Raw genomic sequence first — 24,209 nt, forward strand, 5'->3', positions numbered from 1 at the left:
AAAATTGAGCCTGAGGGGAAAAAAAAAACTTACGCAGTCTCCATCATCACAGATTCACGTTAACATTTTACAAAGGTCACGCCTTTCTTTCCAACATATTAGTGTTTAATGTACTGTAATTGCTCGTCAGAGTCACGAGACTAACTATGTATAGTAAGCAAAAACACGCAAAGTCAGTCGCGCGGAGTGGGGATGACAGCCTGACTCATCGCTAATGTGCTGGATGACTTCACTCCTGCTTTTTGGAGAGAGGATTGCGGCTGTGTTAGTGTGACTCTGGGGTCTCATAACGAGCACAACACCGCATACTACAGCTGCACTGCATCCGTCCACACAGTGCCGATGCTTTTCTCGGAAACGCGCACCTGACTGCTAGAAATGGAGTGGAACCACGTCGAGACTGTGCAGGAATTCACTGCTGAAGGACAATGCAGCAAAATTAAGGTCCGATCATGCAGAATAACCTGGGACTCTCACCAGGTAATTTCCGCGCCCCCTTTTTTTAAGTGTATTCTTAAGCTTTGGTCTGTGTAGCGTTGATTTGGGAAGCACAGAACCGGATTACTCAAATTTTCAGACTGTTAGTTTGTTGGAAGAAGGATTGACCAGTTGTGACAACTGTCAAAGTGTTGGATATTACTTTGTTGTAGTTATATGAGCTGATAGATCACAGCAGTGTGTATGTAAAGGGAAGGGATGCTCTCACCTACTGACGTAGACTAATAATTGGGTAGGCTATTATTTGACATGACATTTCAGACAGTGAGTGGCGAAATGCTGTAGTTCATCAACAATTACTTTAAACGGCATTTTTCTAATATGTAATTATTATAAATGCATTTTTTGTGATCTCATATTAGTGGAGTGACTAAATTGAACGATTTCTGTAAGCTATATAAACTACTAAAATCTTGATGTTGGGAAAAAAAATGTAGAGTAGGCTACTATAGTCGTGCCACAGAAATGTGATAGAGGTAAAACTAATATGGAAAATTATATTTTAGGATTTTTCCTATTACCTTATATCAGGCAAAATATTTGAATATTGAATGCCATCGTTTTGCAATTGCAGCCATTTTGTAATATTTGTAATATCAAAGCTCATTATCTCTATTTGTTGAAAAATCTTCACTTTTCCTTATAGCTACCATACTGGGGAAATGCTTCATATAATAATTATGGTTTATAATTTGCATAGTTTTATATATCGGCAATGCACCAGCACCAACATTGAATGTATATTTAGATAAAATATGTATTCTGAATACATTTTCTTTGACAATAAATTCGTATTACCTGCCACAAAGAAATTTTTATTTGACATGACAAAATATGTTGCAAAGTAAATAAATCTTTCTACCTTTAACTTTTTACGATCTGAAACTTATTAAATCACAATCACAATGTTATTTGTCAACTATCCATTTACAGGTTTGCCTGAATTCTCTCTCTGTAGTAATTGTGATGAACTAAGTGTGATGAATTGAAGCTTGTGGTACACACTGTCGTTTTCAGGAGTTGCCATGTCAGACCTCTAAAAGAGCATTTGTGAGAATGGTTCTTGTGACACAAGGAACTAAAAGTACTCTAATTATGGCTCATTTGTCAGGCGAGATATGTATAGCAGAGGCTGCGGGCAGGCGATGACCTAACGGACTATGTCATATGTGAAAAAGGCTGAAAAGTAGAGGTAAAGAGAGAATAGATCATATTGTTGTAGATAAATGTAATTTAATATTCTTGAGTCACAAAATCACTCATTTTGCTGTAAGGTATTTTAAAATATTCCTCATGCTTCACTTTATGAAGGGTGGGTTGATAATGTAATAGTTGAGTGTGTTTAATACTTTGTGAGCGATCTCATCCTAAAACGAGGTCCTGTTCCATCAGAAGCACCAGGTGCTCACCAACACCAGAACGGCCCCAGGGGTGACCTCATTTTCTGTGGCTAGTACCACATTTCAGGCGAAATCCTTACAAAGAGGGAAACATCCAAGATTCCAAAAACGTCACTCCCTGAAATAATGTCGATTTTTCCATGAAAAAATGTTTCCCTGAGTGTTTAAATGGCAGAGAAAGCCTTTGTTTTTTTTGATGGTAAATTATCTGTAATGTTGCCTGACTCTTTGCTAAATGTTTCCCAGTATGTCCTTATAGGCTACATTTAATCAAGTAATTAATCACATGGTATTTACAGCTGAAGGTGATTGGCTTCAACTTGACTGCAGTACTGATTTCAAATCAGCTGCTTTATTCAGTTGAGTTGAACGTGAATATTAACAGATAGCTTTTTCCTATTAGACACCAGTGCAGTTGACTATCAGAGTTGAGTATTTCTGCTTTATCTGACAGCACAGAGACCTCTAAGAGGATATTTAGTGCCATTTCATGCCAGCCCTAATTTGATCATAGATTTGCCACATTGACTTTTCTTAAAAAAATCTCAGTGATGCCTCAGTGAGATCATTTAGATAAATGTACCCTCCACAGATGAGGTTTTCGCAGTACTCTTCTGACTCACTGGGCTCTGTCAGATGTTTTAGTCATTATAAGTATAACATGTGTGCAGTGAGCCAGTTATGGGAATTGAGAGAAGCCAATGACTCAATTATTTTGAACGTGTGCAATACTGATATGTCAGACAGAAAGGAATATTTAGGAATATTTGAATAAATAGGCTCTTGTTAATTGTTCTTTTGAGTGTCCCTGTATACATTGTGTTTTGAGTGTGCCTATATTGTTAAGTATGAGTGAATGAAAGTTATGGTGTGTATATTGGTGAGTTTACACAATTACAGGACATGGCATAACTATAAGCATCCTGTTCAGTCTCTCTAGACATTTCCTCGTGATTCTATGGTGATTTATATTTTTGTTTGATTGTACCTGTTGAGTTGTTGTTGTTTACTGCCGATATTTATTTTGCTCAATGCCACACAGCTGTCTACCCTGCTGAAATCAACAGCTTGGACCAGTTTAAATTCTAAACTTGTTTTAGATGGACAATGGTGGTCAGTTGCTGGCACAAACTAGAATGAAAAATGCAAAAAACATATATGGTAATTTAAGGTCCCTACCAGCTGTACCTGCTCAGCTCGTGTAAGATGCTTTACACGACAACAATGTACTAAAAACGTTTTTTCTGCATACAGTCAAAACTATCCCTATTCACACGGATCCGGGAAAATGACTAAAAATGCTGTATTATGCATGCCAGGCCAGTAGTTGGCGATGTCACTTTGTAAAGAATCACTATGCGCCTACACTACTGAAAACTTAATACACATGCGCATAACGTCACCGTTTCACAAATTTGCGTTTTGTAGTTTACACGATACACATTCATTTTCGAAAACTTGCACTTTGAAATCCGTTTTCATAAGTTTGCATTTTCAGGCCGCCAAAATGCTGTCGTCTTTAAAAAGGACGACCAAAATGCATTTTTTTGTTTTCAGTTGAAAACGGTGTCGTGTAAACGGCCCCTAGGTCAGACATACAGTACAGCACCAGTATAAAATTAATTTAAAAATAAATATAATGAAATTATTCTTGTAACCCTTTGATTGAATTTATTTGAGATATTGCCTGTCTAGTTGACAATGAATACAAAATACAAAAAGATTGCATTTGATTTTAACTAGTTATAAACCAATATAATAATTAAGCAGCCAATATTTGGCCTATTTAGTTATTATTTTCTTAATATTTTTGAGTAAATCAAAGTAAATATTGGTTTATATTTTTATCTAATTTCACCTCATTTGTCACCATTAATTTGTATTACATATATTGTGAGATGAATATCAGCATTGGGTAATATAGTCTGTTGACTACTAATTTGAAACTTTGATTCTAAAGACGGCTGATCATTTTTATTTTATTGGAAAGATTTAATTAAAAAAACAGTTTTTGTTTTGTTTGAACAAGTGAAGTTCAGCCTGTTTGTTTGCAAAACTGATTTTACGTTACTTTGTGTGTGTGTGTGTGTGTGTGTGCGTGTATGTAGGTGGGGAATCCACGTGTGGAGTTAACACTGTCAGAGCTGCAGGAGATGGCAATGCGACAGCAGCAGCAGATCGAAACACAGCAGCAGATGCTGATAGCTAAGGTAGGATCCACCATATGAAGCCTCTTATCTCTTTATTTATTCATACATCTACGATCTTTTTCCTCTTCTTATGTCTGGACTGTTAAATTGAAAAGAAATGGCCTGTCCTATGCCAAAGTCCAGTTTTACTTAGGCTAAGATATGCATCTTTTATTTTAGAGTCATTTTCAGATCCGTTAATGGTGCTCTGTTGGTCTGCTGACTTCTGCTTATTAAAACGAAGACCCCTGTGGTTCGCCATAAGCAGATGTACACACATGCATAAGGGGCATATGTGAACACATGGTCATATCATCTGGGGAGTGCATGAACTGTCATGTTTGATTAATTGTATTAGCCTGGTTCCATGCGGCCATGTCAGGAATTTTCTAAAAGCCTGAATGATTTGCATTTTAATTGTGCAGCTAGTGCACTTGAGCCTGACGTAATTCGGTTAATTCGGCTCTTTTGATATTGTGTTTTGAGAATTGTTTGTCTCTGTGATGGAGATTGTCTTGAGGTCAGCGTGTGATGGTTGAATATCACACTTAGGTTAGCACTGGAGGGAATATGCGTGTTGCAAAGTTATTTTCCTTAAACAACAACAGGAAAGAGACTCCATTCACATAGGAAATGAGATCAGCATGGAACCGCAGCTGTCAGGAAGAGGGTGGACGTTAAGACCACTGGAGATTGAGTGTGGATGCCATGTACGTGTGCTCGTGAAGGTGTAGTCAGTTCCCGGGGAAAAAAAAAAACTACCAGAATGCTTGGGGCGCAGACAAGAGGGCTTAGCTATGATCTATGAAGTATATGGGACTGTGTATTTCATGAAAAAGTATCAAGAAGCCATCAAGTTAACTCACCTGTTGTAAGGTAAACAAATGCATGTCTGTTTAAAACTTTTAAGGTAGAGGTGGTTGTTGAATTGCTCATTTATTTATTGCATTTTTATTGGTTTTATATTGCTAATACAAATTATTTGTGAATAGATAATGCAGATTTGAGGCCATTTTCATCACGTCAGACAACTTTAAACATTGTAATCACGTCAGACAACTTTAAACATTGTATAGAGATAAAAACAGAAATAAATGAAAGAATACAAAAAAAAAAAAGTGCATGAATATTTCAAACAAACATGTTGTATGTAACTAAAGGTATTAGCCCTGTGGTTTGTTTGTCTGTTCATTTAACACTGGATTGTGTCGAGTCAACACTCTGTGACTGTTAGGCCTGGCTTTGTATTTGTATTTCTGAAGCAGACCTGAAAGTGCTTGTCAGCACGAATGCCTGTGCTTCCCTCCACTTTCTATTTCAGTCTCATTCATCATACATTCACTTTTTGGGTGTGTTATGTTGTAATATCCCACAGTTGGAGTAATTACAGTATGATTCTCTTGCATTTTTTTATATGGTACATGTAATAGCTTCTCTGCTAACACAAAATCTGAATTGGCACTTACATCAAGTTGATGTTATTTCCTGTCTCTTTTCTCTCTCTATTTTACCATCTTACCTGGTCCTTCCTTATTGTATCCATCCCATTCTCTCACAGCTCTCCACTGTGCGTAGTGAGGTGTGAGAAAGGGCTTTTGTTGATCTGTTACGTGTCTGTATTAATGATATGTGGAGCATGTCCCCCCCCCCAATTTGAAATTGACCGTTACCCTCTCCTGTCCTTCCATTTCCTCTCCTCTCCGCGTTTAGGAGCAACGATTGCGGTATCTGAAGCAACAGGACCCACATCAGGGCCAGTCCGTGTCTGAGAGTGAGAAGCTCCAGAGGTTGAGGGAAAGGGTGGACAGTCAAGAAGCCAAACTCAAGAAGGTCCGTGCCATGAGGGGCCAAGTGGACTACAGCAAACTCATCAACGGCAACCTGTGTATGTCAGCCATGTTAACAGACTTACTTTAGATTGCTCACTTTATAAACTGATTTTACTTAAAATGCTGTATGATGACCGACTATAATATTGAGTACAATATCTGTTTGTTATTGAAGTATCTAATATGTCCTTTAGCCCTGGACTGTGTTTTTATGGTGATGTGGTACAGTGGTTAAAGTCAATTTTATTCCCCAGTGATTTTTTGAAATCAAAATTTACACGCTATGCAGTTTACATTGTTGAAAAAAACTTTTACTTATGAATGGAAAAACCAGGAAAATCTCCTGGAAACCGCTGGCCAATTAGACTTCTGGGTTTTGACGTCATCCCTGCACCACTCTATTGTGCCCTTGAGCAAGGCACTTAACCTCAGATTCCTCCAGGGTGATTGTCCCTGTAATACGTTCATATTGCCATTCTAAGGCAACTGTGCACAAAAAAAAGTCTCTCTAAAGAAATCAAACTGCTAGGTCTGAAACTTACGCTTATTACTATTGTTAGAGCACACAGTGGAATTTCATCCCTTGCTCCAGTTGCTTTTGCCGTCCACTCCCTCTCTGTTCCTGGCAGTGGATCAGTCAATAACAGCATTTCTGATCTTTGAAACAGGGAGTTCTATTTGGGGTGTGGAAGAGCCTGGGGAAGATTTCACCCCCTTATGACATTCATGAGATAAAAACCAAGATCACAATCCCATTCCTCTCTATTGAGAATTTGTCTTATGGCATGTGGACAACTGCACTGGACCTCACTCCCACACTTGCTCGAACACACCCACACTTCAAAAATACACAGACACTAACTTATAGTATATGAAGCGTATCAACAATCGTGCATCCATTTGCACACTACGATTGTGTATTTATAATTGGAATGCTTTGTGTGTGTCTTTCAGCTGCAGAAATTGAGCATGTTAGCAGCCTGTTCCAGGAAAAGCAGGCAGAGCTGCAGTCGGCCATGGTCAAGGTGGACCAGCTCACGCAGCAGCTAGACGATCTGCGACGGGGGCGTCTCAATGGACTGCAGCCTCTGGGGGGACCAGTGACCAGCAATGCTGCACTGGAACTCCGCAAACTCTACCAGGAACTGCAGGTAGGCTACATGATGTGATACTGTACAGAGACTACAGTATAGAACTTTTTTTTTGTTAACTTTGATTGAATACACAAAGAAAGAGAGAAAGACTGAGACCATGTGTTGGTGGTTGTGATGCTGTTTGTTGTTTTTGTTCAAGTGCAGCAACTCATGATAACACGAATGGCCATCGGAATCAAACTAGTTTATCTTAAATATATTGGACTCACTTGGGATAAGTAATAGGAAATAGACTTTCTTTTAATCCGTTAATGCAGTTTGATCATCAAAAACTATTTTATTCCCCAGTGATTTTTTTATATATTTTAATGCGCTTTCCTGTTTTGCCACACTTGTTTATTCTTTCCTAAATCATCTCTGAAGTGCTTTGTGGTACAGTTTGCGCCCCAGAGTGATATTGCATAAAATATTCAGATTATAGTGTGTGACATTTGATGAGATGGGGAAAATATTCAGATGCAGTAACATAATCATCAGTTCTGTATGCGTGTGTATGACGCATGTATGATTGTATTAACATTTAGATCCGGAACAAGCTAAATCAGGAACAGAACAGCAAGCTACAGCAACACAAGGATATGCTTAACAAGCGTAACATGGAGGTGACCATGATGGACAAGCGTATTGGGGACCTCAGAGAGCGTCTCTACAAGAAAAAAGCAGAGGCAAGTGATAAAGAACCAGCCTGCAACTGCAGAGCCACATGCAGATTAGTACACCAGATCTGTAATATTACATTGAGCTGCATTGTAAATCATTACTTAATGGTTTTTAAAGAGACCCTGGAATTAGTTAAACCCAGCATTTTAAGCTCAAAGGATTTTGAAGCAAAGTGTTTGACCTATAATATGCATACAAATTGCATTCAATGATGTTTGTTGATATAAACGCTGCATATTTTTAGGTGTAAACACTAGTACTGTATTGACTAGCCGTTTCTTGCAAACTTGTCTCTATGGGGTTTGATTAACCATTCTTCTTCTCTACAGCTTGGCCGAATGAGTGGTCCTCCCTCCCCTCAGCCCACCCCAGGCAGTTCTGGGCGGGTGGCAGCAGTCTGTCCGTACATCCAGATACCGGTACCCGGGCGACAGGAAGGAGGCTACACTTTACCTCCTGATCCCCTGAAGCCACAGTCTCTCGCCACTTCTGCTACAGTCAACCATGCTCGTTCCAAGTCAGGTCAGTCTTTCCTTTTATAACTTGACAAAATTTTGTAACCATAAACTGCTACAGGAATTCTGGAGATTTGTCCAGGGATTAATGCATCATTGAGAAACGTCTCGGTGCTCTTACACAGAAATGTCCAAATAAGCTCCCTGTGGTAAAACGATGAGCATCATATGGGTATACATGGTTCATGACCCCAATCAGCAAGATAGTACTACATAAATTATGATAGATATATCATCTCATACTCAACAGCAGAACTCTGCTCACCGGCTTTCCTTGTGAAAATGAATCTTCTTTCTCATCTCTACTGTAAAACCATTCATTCAGCTCAGTTCAGATTTCTTTCTATGCTTCACTTATTTTCCTGACATGTCACAGTAGCAAGTCTTTATCATTCTTGGCATCATAGTGCTGACAATACAGTTGGATGAAGAATTGCAGTATCTCTTTCTATCTAAAAGGGGAGCTCATAAGCACCAAGTTTCGAAATGTATCTTTATTCAGATATTCTCATCAATGTCATACTAAAACATCTTTATGTTTGTTTTTTCCAGCCTTTATCGCTAACATGCTTTTTCATTTTCTCATGTCTGTCACCTTTTATCTCCTCCCCTATTCGTTTGTCATGCTTGTGTGTCAAATTTGGGGGCGGCGGGACAGAGGAAGACAGGGTGAGGATGCCTGCAGGCCCATGGAAGGTCTCAGACTTAGACATCATAGTGGACCCTCTGGTGCAATCCTCAGAGCCTAAAGATGGGCCAGAGGCCCCCACAGACTCCGACTGTACTTCTAGTGAGTTTTTTGGGCATGATATCAAGAAGAAATCTTTGATCAGAGTGCATAAAACAGGATTGCACTTCTACTTACAAGACAGATATTTGCCTTTATAAGACATTTAAAAATTTGATTTAAAAGTTTGATTTTATGTTCTAGATAAATAATATATAAAGACACGGTGAATTGATTTGATTATAAATTATTCACACACACTGACATAATAAATATACAAAAAAAAACACTAGCTTGCACTTAGTTTGTCAGTACCCATGAGGCAAGTCCTTTGCATAATGTGCTACCTCGTGGGTACTGACAAACAAAGTTCATAAAATGGCAATGTAATCCCCAACCATTATTGATCTTAAAAAGCACACTTAAAAGTACACTTACTATTCCATATCCCAGTAGTCACTAAAGTTAGATCCACATGACTCCTAAAACCCTGAACTGAACTAGTGGAAAAAAAGTAGCTATTATGTAACAACTTTATTTTTGTAAGTAGTCATGAAGATGTCAGGCTGGCCTTAAGAATACATAACAAAGGACTGTATTCAACCTTTGGCATATTTAATTCCAGGAAGAATTTGACCTATTTCGAAAAAAGAAATCCCCATATGTGATAGAGTTTAGTCATTTGCTTCACTGCATTTCTCCTTTGTGGGACTTGGCAGTCGACTGCCAGTGAGTTTGATGGCGTATCTGTCAGACGGATGGGATAAACATGCGTCATCGCCCATGGCTTTGACAAGCAGAGCAGTGGACTTGGACACATAGGCTTAGTAATCCATTTAACCCAAAGAGAGCTGGATCTGTGCAGAGGACAGGACAGAAATATACCCCACTCAAGCCACTGATTAGAAGTGTCCTGATGTCACAGGGGTCAGAGATGTGAGTGTAGTCCCATTTGAGACTCATCTCCTGCTTTAATGACCTGATGAGCAGGTCAGTCTGTGTCATAATGAGGCTGACTGGAGAAAGAGCATACACGTCTTTGTCTGTTTCAGTCTAACTCATACTGCTGTGCTCCCTACAGCCAATGATGCAATCTGGCCCTCCTTCAGCAATAATAGGGTTCCTCTAAAACCTCCAGACTGGAAGGACACAAGTCAAGATCATAGCAGCAAGATGGGTACCTCAGACAAGGTGAGATTAAACAGTCCTCCGTAGAACTTAAGCACAAGTTCTACTGAAAGACATCTTTTGAGTCTTGCTTAACTCGTGTTTTTTTTTTTTTACTAGGAAGCCCCTAAGTTGTTAGGGACAGTAACAGCATTGTCTAAGCAGCCTCCACCCATCTATGGAACCTATCCCAGTGCAGGCCATCACTCCACAGTCTGTGCCACCAGCTCTTTACCCCGCTCTGCTCCTGGCAACTTAGGCTGGCAGAGAACACCCCCTACCTCTGGTTCCTCATCACAGCAGATCCAACAGCGGATAACAGTGCCTCCCAGTCCTACACCTCAGTCTGGATCAGCCCTCTTCCCTCAGGGTGAGAGGACAGAGCCTCCTCTTGCTGTGGCGGTGCGTCCCTTTATTCCAGACAGAGGGTCCCGGCCCCAGTCTCCAAGGAAGGGTCCTGCCACTATGAACTCCAGCTCAATATACAATATGTACCTGCAGCAGCCTACAGCCAAAAATTACTCCAGCAGCAGCAGAGCTGCTGTTAAAGCAGGTAAGAAGCAGTTGCATTGGTTCCACATACAGGTATGGAAATTAGCTTTCCATATTATAATTATGCATGTTCCCTTCTATTCAATATGCTTTCTTTTAATTTGCTTCCAGTATACGGAAAACCAGTTCTACCAGGCTCCACCTCTCCCTCTCCAGTTCCACTCTACCAGCAGTCCTTCACAGATGAGGTCGACAGAGAGGCCCAAGAGAGCACTCCCTTACCTCCACCCAATGTGGAGAACATCCCTCGCCCTCTCAGCCCCACCAAACTGACCCCTGTGGCCCACTCCCCTCTCCGTTACCAAAGTGACATTGACCTGGAGGTGCTGAGACGGAAATTATCCAATGCTCCCCGACCTTTGAAGAAGCGAAGCTCCATCACAGAACCAGAAGGACCCAGTGGGCCTAACATCCAGAAGCTCTTATATCAGCGCTTCAACACCCTTGCTGGGGGCATTGAGAATGGAGTGGGTGGTACACCTTTCTACCAGCCTGACAGTCCTTTGAACTACATGGCCACAGCCCTGGGTGATGTGGACACTGCCAATGGGAACCTGATGGAGTCAAGCATGTTAGCTGAGCCTTCAGAAGAGCTGCCAATCTCAATTCCTCCTCCCACCTCTTCTGTGTCACCTACAGCTGATGACAATGAGAACCAGCTGACACATCTATGTAGTGACTCAGGGGGTGCCCAGGCGGATGGTGCCTCAGACCCTTCTCATAAGGACAACCATGAGGACAATCATAACAACAACCACACAAATGTGGACACACAGTCTAGTCCAGTACCAGAAGCCCATTCCCCTGCAGAGCAGGACACCACAGCACAGTCAGGCACTCCTCCTGGTGCATCTATGGTGAGTTGGCTCTAGCTTGTTGGTTAGGGTCATGTCTAGATGTAGCCCTCATTCTGCAAAAAGTTTTGTGAGACTCACAAGCAACATCCATACAAAGAGTCCTGCAGAAATCCTTTAACCCTAACCGTGGTAGCAGAATGAGTTTATCAGACTGTTGGCTATATCAATTAGCATAGCTCTGATATATATTCATTTTGGGTTTTTTTTCTTCTTCAAAAGATGTGGCTCAAAAGACAAGATGTTAGTCTTTGAAATATGAAAACTAATAGATTTTTTCACACTGCAGGTCAAGCGCACCAACTTGAAGAAGCCTGGCTCTGAGAGGACAGGTCATGGCTTGAGGGTCAAATTCAATCCTCTTGCATTGCTTTTGGATGCATCTTTGGAGGGCGAGTTTGATTTGGTGCAAAGGATTATCTACGAGGTACTATTCAGTTGCCATATGCCCCTTACACCTATGTTGTATGCTTGAACTAGTCTCAGTAGTAGCTTGTCAACTGTTTCCTTCTCAAATTGTGTTTGTTTTACTCCATCCTCAGGTGAACAATCCCAGCACTCCAAATGATGAGGGTATTACCCCTCTCCATAATGCGGTATGTGCAGGTCACCACCATATTGTAAAATTCCTGCTGGACTTTGGGGTCAATGTCAATGCAGCAGATAGTGATGGATGGTGAGGACTATCACTTTTGTCTGATATTGGAATATTGAACATCTGTTGTCATTTCATATTGTACAGATATGAAATTCTCACTCATAAAGTGATGTTAGCAGTTGCTAACTCTATCTCACTTTTTTGTGATCAGGACACCCCTGCACTGTGCAGCTTCATGCAACAATGTTCATCTTTGCAAGTTGCTGGTGGAGTCTGGAGCTGCCATTTTTGCCACTACTATCAGTGATGTGGAGACGGCAGCAGACAAGTGCGAAGAGATGGAGGAGGGTTATGTCCAGTGCTCTCAGTTTCTATATGGTAATATCAGACACATTTTCTGGTGTTGTTATTTTTACTGTTAAGAGTTTCTAGAGTAGGGGCTGTACATGAATTTGAAAGCAAATTCATCTGTATTTCCCTTTCAGGTGTACAGGAGAAGCTGGGCGTAATGAATAAAGGGATGGTTTATGCCCTGTGGGACTATGAAGCTCAGAGTGCAGATGAGGTGTCCTTCCATGAGGGCGATGCTCTTACCATCATGAGCCGTAGGGATGACAGCGAGACAGAGTGGTGGTGGGCCAGACTTAATGACAAGGAGGGTTACGTACCACGCAACTTGTTAGGGGTACGATATCTGTATAGGCATGCATTTATTTCTTAAATGGCACTGTTATGCATTACAATATTTTGTTTCAATGTAAGGCATAGAATGAGAAAGAATCGACCCTGTAAATTTGTTTAAAAGGCAGGTTCTCCATCAGTAATTGTTGTTCACTGTTGCCATTGTAGCTGTACCCAAGGATCAAACCCAGGCAACGTTCCTTGGCATAGGTGGCCAGAAGAGACAGCGCAAGCTCCTGTAACAGCAGTTGGCATGAAGCTGCGGGATGGCGTCCTGTCTTTGCCATCACCCCAACACAGAACTCACAGATGATGGAGGACGTCTGATGCTGGACAAGAGGGAATAACCGAAGAGTGGGCGATTCAGTGGTCTTCCGTTTGCATCCCAGATTTTATTCGTCACTTTGATGTGTTGTTTTTGCAGTATCCCTCTTACCCATATATCTGTTGAGGAACATGTTAGCTTTTATGACCTCTTCCACAGTGCAAACCTCCTGAGTATATATGTGTGTGTGAGAGAGTTTAAGAATGGGATGTTACTGTCAGAACGGGACGTGTATGTGATGATAAGAGTTGGTGACAGAGTATGCAGTCTTGAATTCCAGTGTTTTGTGCTCTGTGGTTATTATCAGGCGAAGAGGAAACTGAAGGGACTGATATTTCATTTCCCACGGTTAGGAAGTTGCTGATTCAGGGAAAAGGAAGGAAAGTGCTGGAAAGTGTTTAGAAGAGACCTTGAGGCTGGTCAAGCTTCTGATGGATAATAAGGAAGTGGCCTGGTATGGAAACATGTATATTTTTATGTGTGAAGAATTATGTGGACTGATGGAGGTGAAATTGTGTAGTCATCTATGAGGAACTGAGTTTTAAAAGGATGCTGAAAGAAAACGGATGCCATAAAAACTAATGCAGTGGCTGTTTTCCCATCAACCAGGGGATATTGTCAACACATCACATAAAATCTATATTTCCATGCTTTATTTAAGTTGGGCTTGATTTTTTTATGCTACATGATCTTTTCCCTTTTTAAAGGTTGTTTATTTAATTGAAATGGAAAAAAACCTCTTTAAACAGCTTGATATAGACTTTTATGGCTGTCAAAACAGGCAGGATCTGCCTTGTGTTTGTGCTACCATACAAGAGCCATTAATGCAATGTCATGTATATGTGCACAATAAAATTTCCACATTGGGACAAAGTCACATGTTGTATTGACTGGATTTTTTCACAGCCTGTATTCTATGCAGGAGTATGATGCTGTGTACTTTTTGGGGTTTTGATCTTGAAATATCAACATAGATGCATTTGTTGTGAAGTTTGATATGTCTGAAGTTTTTTTCTAGTGTTATTTTACTTCATTACTTTGTTAGCTTTAAAATAAATGCTTATCGTATATTTAGAAAAATGGACCATTGGCAAGCAGTTGTGAAGTATCATACAAATTTTCATATTGAATATTCCCACCAGATCAGAAGCACCTATCGCATATTGAATTATATTCTAATATGCACGCATCACCATTATTTAATACGTTTAGTTAAATATTGGATTTAGACTCATGTTCCTCAATTTCAGGAAATCATTGCAGGGTACTCCCATGAATGAGTAACTTAGTTTAACCTGACATTACATAATTACGCAAGCTGTCATGGTTTATCTAGCGGTCTTGGACATTAGTTCATTAGTGCTCGAGTACTTTATTGTCAGTAAACGAACTTTGAACTTCTAGATCTACTCATCTTCTAGAGAATAGGCTACAACGCCGCGACGCAATAGGTGAGTAGACCAGAGTGAAAATACAAATTGTCTGTATATTGTATGTTTAAAACTTAACATAAGTGCAATGCATGACTAAAGAAAACCCAGGTTAACCTAGGCTACAACTGAAAACGCTGGAAATCTCAAATTTCTCAAAATGTTCGTCAGTTTGTGCCAGGTCATTTACCCACCGTAACCGGTTGTCCACTTCCTCCCGTATTAACTGTATTTCAGAAATTTATGAGCAAAATGTCAAAGCAAAATGGATTTCATGTCGTCACCCCACTTCTCGAGAGCGCGGGCATGTCTAAGCGGATGGGGATTACCGTGTTTTTGAAGATGGAGAGCTCACAACCCACCGGTTCCTTCAAAATCCGTGGAATAGGACACATGTGTCAAAATGTGAGGAAATATATCGGTGCATTTCATAAAATCAAGCACCACAATATTTGTTCGACTAAACACATAAAGCTGTTAAATGTTAACGATGTTGCAGTTACAAAATCATTCACTAAATCAAACGTTTACTTCCCGCACACGTAGTAGGCTAATGCCTCTAGTGCGCGTTCACACTGCCCTCTAGCGCTTATTAAAGGAACGATTGCATATAGCCTATTATTCTGATAAACATATTTTTTATTCCTTTATAAGGTTGCAAGTTCAAACAAGTCGAGAGGTGTCATTTGTTCTTCTGGTGAGTGTAATGGTAAACATTGAATTGTATTTCCCAGTCACATGGGCACCATTAACATATTAAATCATGTCTATTCTATCTCTCTGTCTCTGTGCGTATATGTAGGTGGTAATGCTGGTATGGCCACAGCATATGCAGCAAGAAAACTCAACCTGCCAGCCACCATTGTTTTGCCCTCGTCGACACCCCAACTGGTAGCTCAAAAACTTAAGGACCAGGGAGCTACAGTCAAAGTTGTGGGCAAGGCAAGAGCAAAGTACCATCAAAGTTATCTTAAATCCCTTTTATTCCCAATGTGATGTAGTTACGTTATCTTATCCTATCTTAAATCATTTACATGACAATGTTTTTATGTGACGTTGTAGGTATGGGATGATGCAAATGCTGAGGCCCTACGATTGGCGGAAAGTGAAGGTCTTACTGTAATACACCCGTTCAACCATCCTCTGGTCTGGTGAGTTTATATGTATAAATAGTTTAAGTTTTCACACAAATGAAAAGTTGTAAAAAAACAACCTGTCTCTTAGGAAAGGTCATTCCAGCATTGTGCATGAACTCAAGGCCTCACTGCCATCCAAACCAGGAGCCATAGTGCTTTCCGTAGGGGGTGGTGGTCTGTTTTGCGGGGTGATGGAAGGGCTGGATGAGGTAGGCTGGGGCAATGTGCCTGTCCTATGCATGGAGACCGTGGGTGCCGATTGTCTAAATGTTGCTCTGAAAGCCAGAGATCTGGTTATGCTGCCTGACATTACAAGGTATAAATTAACAAATCATCTTGAACTCATGAACACATTTTTTTTTTTGCATAACTGAATCTTTCTGATATTGACTGCTTGCAAGTGAAGCAACGTGTTTAGGAGCAAAAATGGCATGCCAGCAGGCGTTTGAGTACAGCAAACGTCCCAATGTCATTTCAGAGGTGGTGACAGATCTACAGGCCCTGGAGGCAGTGGAACTGTTCCTGGGTAAGTTCATTGCTATGATTAAGGCCATCAAACAGCTCAATAACAACAAAGCTTGCTTTGCTATCGATTACTGTATACTGTATGCAGATGAGGAGCGTGTGTTGGTGGAGTTAGCCTGCGGAGCATCACTGGCTGCTGTATACAGCGGACTCATTCAGAGGCTACAGGAGGAGGGACGCCTTCCTAAACTGCTCGACCCGCTGGTGATGATTGTGTGTGGGGGTGGCAGTGTGAACCTGCCTCAGCTTCGGCATCTACAGGCAGTCATACGGAAATGACCAACACATCTTTACGTTCTCACACTGAGTAGCACTGACATGCTGTGTTGCATAAATCAAATAAGGATAATCTGCTGTATTTCAAACTAATATTCTTTGGATTTTCTGTAACCTTGCTTTAGTGAAATGCTATTTGTGTGATAAAATCATTTGAAGGAGTTGAATGTTGTCATTTACCACCTGTAACCAGCAGATGGTGCTAAAGTTTGTCGTTATGATATGTGTTGCTTTAAAAAACTTTTTTTTCATGCTCTTATCAATTTTGAGATATTGGGCTATTGATAGAATGTTGTTTCAGACTAGTGGAAAGAAAATATCCAAAATATACATCATAGTGTTTATTTTATAGCAATTTATCTATTTGCATGCACTTTCCAAAAATTGGGATTTTTATTTTTTTCTGGCTGTTGACAGTATTTTCTGAGTCATAAAAAAACAACAACTCCCATGTAAAATCTTGAAATCTAAAATGTGAGCAAAATAAGTATTTCGAACTTGGCTTTATTCAGTAATCAGATTTCTGTTCTGCAAATGTATGCAAATGAGTGCACATTTAATTATATAATGCCTCATTTGCATATTTAAACAATATTTTAGAAAAGTTGTAATACAATTATTTTTATTTGTTTGCATCAATCAATCAACTGGGGATATATGTGGTTTTTAAATCATATTAACCTGTCTTGCCTTTGTTTTTACCTGACAATTACCAGTGTTTTTCACTTGCAGAGCGCAAGTTTCTGGATGACACATAAGTCTGAAGTAATGAGTTTAGGTAGGAGGGAGCAGAGCCAGTGTTGTTCTGTAGGCAAAAGTCAGTGACTTGAATATGATGCGAGCGGTCATATTATGATCTCTCTTCAGACCACTCTAGCTGCAGCATGTTGGATCGGTTGCAGAGGTTTGACAGTGCAAGCTGGAAGACCTGCTATAGCCCCCATTGCAAATCAGGTTTATTGGCCAAATTTACAGACTTTCAGCTGTTTGCAATGAACAAATCAAACTAAAGTAATTGAATAACTCAACACAACAAATGATTCAAGTGGTTTCCCCAAATTCAACTGAAAATGCAACTTTTAGTGACTTCCGCAGTCTCAAAACTATTCAACCCCCTGAATAAAATCCCTCACAACAGCACAAATCTGCAAAACAGGTGTTGTCTCAAACTTGTCTTGCACTAGGTGTGCTTTAGCTAGAAAATGTGAAATATAGGCCTATGAACTGGCTAAGTTTGTTGAGTGTCACGTTTTACTGCATGTTAGAAATATGGGTAAGTCAAAGGAATGGTCCAAAAAGTTAAGAGAATATACTATCATCACCGTTCACAACCATGGAACAGGATACAAAAAGATAGCGGAGGCACACAATCATATAAATAAGCCACAGAAGTTTCGGTATTCTGTTCTGTGGAGCGATGAAACTTTTTCTGCCCTATGGATCAGCGGTATGTCTAGAGGAAGAAGAATGAAGCATATATGCTGAAAAGAACACTGCCTACAGTTAAGCATGGAGGTGGCTCGGAAACCTGCAGTGTGTGGAAGGTGTTGTGGATTTTTTCTAAATCTGACTATCTAGAATAAAACTGTTGCGTCTACTCATCAACACAGAACGTCTACTAATCGACACTTAATAAATAAAACTGTTGCGTCTACTCATCGACATAGAGCGTCTACTAATCGACACTTAATAAATAAAACTGTTGCGTCTACTCATCGACATAGAGCGTCTACTAATCGACACTTAATAACCTTTATACTCCAGCTCTTGCGTCTTCAGTCGACAGCTGGCCGAGTCTAATAACCTAACTTCTTTTTCTGCGCAGCATAAAAAACAAATGAGACAGACTTCAGTAAATGTCCCTCAGATGGTTTATTCAAACGGCCGGGAGTTCTCGAGCAATACTCAGAGATTCTCGGCCCAACAGAAGAATACAATAGGCTTCATAGGGTAAAGCCAGGCACATCAAAATAGAATCATCATGACTAACATGTCATGCGCTATCAATATGATTGGTTAAATTGTTTAAAGCAAGCCCCCCCCCCCTTCATTACCCTTGTTAGCTACGTCAGCAAAAAATAAAAAAACATTGTAAGGGGTTTCTATAATATTTCAGTCAATCATTTCACAATACAGTCAAAATAAACAGAACATTGAGTCCATTTTCAAAGTTCCAATTGACCAAGGTTACATTGAGTCAAAAGTTTGTTAAAAGGTTATATCATATCGAAAGTTCGTCTGGTGGCTACATCCTAAATAAAAGGAAGTAGAAGTTATCCTGTTTTATTGTTAGACCTGGAATGGAAAGTTAGTCACCATCAGACATGAAAATGGGAAGTGTAATAAAAAAGTTTATCATAAGATGAAAATCTAAGTTCAGATTTTCATGGTTAGTAACATAATTAATCTTATCTAATTCAAATCCACTGCAAAGGCAAGATAGATTCATTGAAGTATCAGGAAATCCTAGAAGAAAACATCTTGCCGTCAGCTTGACCGTCATTGGACCTTCTAACAGGACAATGATCCCAAGCACACCTCAAATTCCACCAAGACTTGGTTGCAGAAGAAGTCCTGGAAGATGCATGGAAAGTGGCCACCACAGTCACCTGACTTGAGAAAATCTCTGGTGTGATTTGAAGAAGGTGGTTGCATCAAGAAAAACCAAGAATATTACTAAACTGGAGGCCATTGCTCATGAGGAATGGGCTAAGATTCCTCAGAAGCGCTGTCAGAAGCTGGTGTCTGGTACATCTCGTTTACAGCAGGTCATAACAGCAAAATGGTGTTCTACTAAGTACTAAAGATGCTTGCCATGAAGGACTTGAATAATTTTGAGACTGCAGAAGTCATTAAAAGTTGCATTTTCAGTTGAATTTGGGGAAACCACTTGAAACATAGTTGTGTTGAGCTATTTTAATTATTTTCGTTTGATTGGTTTATCGCAAGAATCTCCAGTTCCACCTGTTGGAAACTTCAGAAGTGAAGACCAGGAGATTTTGTTGAATCTTCAGCAGGATCCTTTATTGAGAACACAATCTTTTGGTAGATGCAGTCATCAAGCCTCACTAGTGTACATTGAAGTTTAGATTTTAGGGGCAGTGCTTAGAAATGGAGATAAAGTACCTGGCTGACGACCTTAACAAATCATGCAAATGAAGTATACAGTAATAGCAACCCACCCCAGACTCTAGAGTGTTGCAAGTCCTAATTCTATCAGCATAACTAATTCAAAGATTGGGACAGGGGCTCCAAGAGCCAGTAAAGACAAAAGGTGAGACTCTCAGTAATCTGGCTCATTTGACTTTCAATAAAGAGAACAGGACTGGCAGGAATCTCTTGCAGGAAACTTTGCTTAGCAGAATCATTCATCTGATGTTACCTTAAAATGCTAAATACAATGTACTCCACCTTAGTTTTTCATGTTGTGTTATGTAAGGACTAGATTAGCAAATCTTAAACAGGTTCTTAAATTTGTAATCCCACACACCACATCCCAGAGGTGCTCTATTGGATTGAGATCTGGTGACTTTGGTGGCCATTTGAGTATTGTCAACTCATCGTCATGTTCAAGACTCATAGACCAGGCAACATTTTTCCAATCTTCTGTTGTCTAATTTTGGTGAGCTTGTGTGAATTGTAGCCTCAGTTTCCTGTTTTTAGAGTGGCACCCGGTGTGTCTTCTGCTGCTGTAGTCCATCTAATTCAAGTTTCAACGTGTTGTGTGTTCAGAGATGCTCTATGCAGACCTTAGTTGTAACAAGTGTTATTTGAGTTACTGTTGTCTTTCAATCAGCTCTAATAAGTCTGGTCATTTTCCTCTGACCTCTGGCAACAACAAGGCATTTTCACTCACAGAACTGCTACTCACTGGATATTTCCTCCTTTTCAGACAATTATCTGTAAACCCTAGAGATGATTGTGCGTGAAAATCCCAGTAGATCAGCAGTTTCTGAAATACTCAGACAAGCCCATCTGGCACCAACAACCACGCCATGTTCAAAGTCACTTAAATCACCTTTCTTCCCCATTCTGATGCTTAGTTTGAACTTCAGCTGATTATCTGGACCATGTCCACATGCCTAAATGCATTGAGTTGCTGCCTTGTGATTGGCTGAGATATTTGCATTAACAAGCAGTTGTATAGGTGTAATAAAGTGGCTGGTGAGTGTATATTTTCTCATTTTATATATTTTCTTGTGCACACACAAAGTCTTCTGGTATTGGAACTAGGCCTACAGAAAAAAAAAAATCAAAAATGTGAGAGTATAATGTAAACCACTTGGCTGTAACTCAGGAGCTGATTTGTTTCCTAAGGCTGTTATGAGTGGACTTCATGATCCATGTAAATAACGATGAAATTACCAAGTGCTTTGTCATGTGATTGGGAAAAGGCAGGTAATTGTGTTAGAACAGAGACTGTGGTTGTAGTACATTACAGGCTTTATGCTGCGCTGAATGCCAGGCAGCACAAGATACTTCACTGTGGTTAAGGTATTGTCCTGCTTCTGACATGAGCAATGTTCTTTTTGCATTGATTGATGATTGTTTGAAATGACTGATACATGAGAATGTTTATCTAGTTATACATTATTGAATAGCTTGAATAAGAGAACGTTTTAGGGAACCAGCTCTTTGTCGGTATTAAAGTTTCTGCCAAGATTGAAAAGACCTAATTGGCTTTACGATGAGAGTGCATTTAAGCTTCTCACAGTTTTCAGTCCTAAGGGTTAAATGCAGATCAAAGCCGAGAGATTGATTTTGAGCCCCACAGATAATCTACTCTACTTCTGGCCACTTTTATCTGTACTCTGGAGGTTGTTAAATACACAAGGCAATGATATGCAGGAAGTTAATGCCTGAAGTTGATGTCTTAGTAAAGAATATTTGTGCTAGCGTTAAAGGAACAGCTACCCCAAAACTGAATGTCCTTCCAAAACCATATGACTTTATTTCTTCTGTGGAAAAGCAGAAAGTCCTGACGGCTCATTTCCATAAGAAAGTGAACAGGGACAGAACCCCAGGTTTGATGTCATCATGTCACATTGATGACGTAAAAACCTGGTTTAACTTGTCTTGATGTACCTTAGTTCAATGTGGAAGGGCAAGCTGCAGAGGGGACGTTTTTGAGCAAATAATGCGTTTTTGTTTTACGCAAACCAATTGAATGGCTTCAGAAGACATGAAATATAACAATAAATGTATATTTCATTTAAATATTTTATTGTGCTTATTGTCATTTTTGGAGCTCAACAGCCCCTTTCACTTTTATTCTATGGAAATTAACAGCTTGAACATTCTGCTAAATATTACAAGGGTTTGAAACAACTCAAAAATGAGTAATGTCAGAGTGAACTATTGCCTTAAGTATCTTGATAGAAAAGTTTTATAATAGGTACTTTTAGAAAATGTTTCATATACCAAAATATTGAGACTGCAAAGATAAAAAAAGAAGAAGAAATTAATATTTTAATTTATCAAGGACACATTAAATTAAGCAAAATTGGCAGTCATAACCTTTAAAATGTTACAAAAGATTTACATTTCAAATAAATGCTGCATTTAAAATTTCATATTCATTAAAAAACAATATTAAAGAGTTAGTTCACCCAAAAATGAAAATTATGTCATTAATGACTCACCCTCATGTCGTTCCAAGCCCGTAAGACCTTCGTTCATCTTCGGAACACAGTTTAAGATATTTTAGATTTAGTCCGAGAGCTTTCTGTTCCTCCATTGAAAGTCAATGGACGGCATACTGTCCATGTCCGGAAAGGCAGTACAGACATCATCAAAGTAGTCCATGTGACATCAGTGGCTCAATCTTAAGTTTATCAAGCGACGAGAATACTTTTTGTGCGCAAAAAGTAAACAAAAATAACGACTTTATTCCACTATTCATTTCCTTCTCTCTGGGCCTCGAGTGAGTTCACGTGTTTTTGCGTAGCGCGTCTGTGTTGTACGTCACAAGCATCACACATGACCAGTGTCGGCCAATAGTGAGCCTACATGTGACGTACAACAGAGACGCGCTGCGCAAAAACACTACGTGAAATAGCTCGAGGCCCAGAGAGAAGGAAATGAATAGTGGAATAAAGTCGTTATTTTTGTTTACTTTTTGCGCAAATCAGCATAGAATGATTTCTGAAGGATCATGTGACACTGAAGACTGGAGTAATAATGCTGAAAAATCAGCTTTACATCACAATAATAAATAAAATATATTAATATATCAAACAGTTATTTTAAATTGTAACAAATTTCACAATATTAGAGTTTTACTGCATTTGTATTCCGATCAAATAAATGTAGCCTTGGTGAGCATAAGAGAACATCTTCCAAAAACATTACTGATGCCAAATTTCTGAACGATAGTGTATGTCATATATGCTGTATTTGCATTGACTTATGTCTCAGTGTAGTTTGTTGTAATATACAGCCGAATTATGCTCAGAATCAGTAATTACTGTGTTATTTTAAGGGTCGAACAGGCGTTATGGATAAATCATGTAATCCAGATAGAATCCTTCGGGCTTAAGCAGTTTTAAAGAGCTGTTTTTTTTAGCCGCTTATAGAGAGCACAGCCTCATTCCTATTAGTTCCTGTATAACAATATGCAGACCTGTTTAAATATTTACACACCTCTAAAACTCTCGGCCCCAGTCCTTAGAAGCCCTCTATACATTAAACAGACTTTCCTTCCAACCATGACGCTCTAGTCTGGCATACTGACTCTGAGGATACAGCTTTGGCTTCTGAAAAGACATTTACAGACTGCCAAGACAATGAGGCACGTTGAAAGCCAAGTTGTCCTTAGTGAGTTTTCGGACTAAAGATCTGTTGCCAAAATAGCCGAAGGAGAGATGGTGATCATGTACAGTTGTAGCGGGGAGTGGAGACAGAAATAGTGAACTTTTTTTTTTTGATAATATATATATAAGTAAAAGATGTGGAAAGTGCATAGGAGAGTGATAACAGAGGGCAAAGTCGTCATAGTCATGGCAGTAGGTTTCATAGCCCTGGGTAAAAAGCGGTGCTAACCCTATAAATCACATGTGTGAAAAGTTCCTCAATAACTGGGTTTAAAACTGGGGTTAAAAAACACAATAATCTGGGGTTAACGGCCCACTGAAGTGCCTTGGAACAAAATACGCAGCTTTCTTTGATGTGTTGTCGTAATTTCCACTGAAACAGGAAGATAAGGCGGGACATATTGCTTGGCTCCTCCCCCTTTTCAAATAGCCAATAGCGTTTAGTTTACCTCACAGACTGCAAGTCGCACTTGACAGCACCATGGAAGCAAATCCTAGCGCTGATGATACGTTGGATTCAATAGTAGAGGTGTGAAAAAATTCTGTCTTAACCATTGTTGTCATAAAAATCTGTGATCTATTTTAGCGGAAGTGAGAGACTGTAAGTTTTGAATACTGATATCTCCTAAATGCGAATTTTGTCATTGTTTTTGAACACACCAGCTTATTCATAACCGTAAGGCTAACATATACATATAAAAGCTAAAAAACTTACATTTTTTATTTCAGGGGGCCTTTAAGCTCAGTGTGAAAAACCCTATATTGCAGTATTTGCCACAAAACACTAAAAATATATTATATAAAAAAATAACATAATAATATATAATAACATATGCACACACTGTGTGTTATATCAGTTACAGAGGTCAATAATAATAATA

General features: G+C 39.6%; 2 protein-coding genes across 9 annotated transcripts in view; both read left to right on the forward strand.

The window, feature by feature from the left end:
• The window catches only part of ppp1r13ba (protein phosphatase 1, regulatory subunit 13Ba), a 37,358-nt gene extending 23,332 nt beyond the window's left edge, over positions 1-14,026 (forward strand). For 5 of the 8 annotated variants that reach the window (XM_081393831.1, XM_081393830.1, XM_081393834.1 and 2 more), the window contains exons 5-18: positions 4,007-4,108; positions 5,798-5,972; positions 6,871-7,067; positions 7,595-7,735; positions 8,060-8,252; positions 8,904-9,035; positions 10,054-10,163; positions 10,260-10,692; positions 10,803-11,548; positions 11,835-11,972; positions 12,088-12,221; positions 12,355-12,521; positions 12,629-12,828; positions 12,993-14,026. In XM_081393831.1, coding sequence (XP_081249957.1) covers positions 4,007-4,108; positions 5,798-5,972; positions 6,871-7,067; positions 7,595-7,735; positions 8,060-8,252; positions 8,904-9,035; positions 10,054-10,163; positions 10,260-10,692; positions 10,803-11,548; positions 11,835-11,972; positions 12,088-12,221; positions 12,355-12,521; positions 12,629-12,828; positions 12,993-13,034 — 2,910 coding nt within the window. In that variant the 3' untranslated portion in view covers positions 13,035-14,026. The remainder of the gene's footprint in view (positions 1-4,006; positions 4,109-5,797; positions 5,973-6,870; positions 7,068-7,594; positions 7,736-8,059; positions 8,253-8,903; positions 9,036-10,053; positions 10,164-10,259; positions 10,693-10,802; positions 11,549-11,834; positions 11,973-12,087; positions 12,222-12,354; positions 12,522-12,628; positions 12,829-12,992) is intronic. The other 3 variants (XM_081393836.1, XM_081393837.1, XM_081393835.1) reach the window with 1 other exon arrangement.
• A 327-nt stretch (positions 14,027-14,353) lies between these two features.
• sdsl (serine dehydratase-like) lies at positions 14,354-16,996 on the forward strand. The gene is made up of 8 exons (XM_081394068.1): positions 14,354-14,600; positions 14,817-14,984; positions 15,234-15,276; positions 15,382-15,521; positions 15,642-15,730; positions 15,804-16,031; positions 16,117-16,241; positions 16,329-16,996. The coding sequence occupies exons 2-8, from the start codon at positions 14,823-14,825 to the stop codon at positions 16,517-16,519; spliced, it is 978 nt and encodes a 325-aa protein (XP_081250194.1). The 5' UTR covers positions 14,354-14,600; positions 14,817-14,822; the 3' UTR covers positions 16,520-16,996.
• Positions 16,997-24,209: the final 7,213 nt, after the last annotated feature.

This window comes from Scardinius erythrophthalmus (assembly GCF_964197995.2).
Source record: "Scardinius erythrophthalmus genome assembly, chromosome: 19".
Classification (NCBI taxonomy): domain Eukaryota; kingdom Metazoa; phylum Chordata; class Actinopteri; order Cypriniformes; family Leuciscidae; genus Scardinius; species Scardinius erythrophthalmus.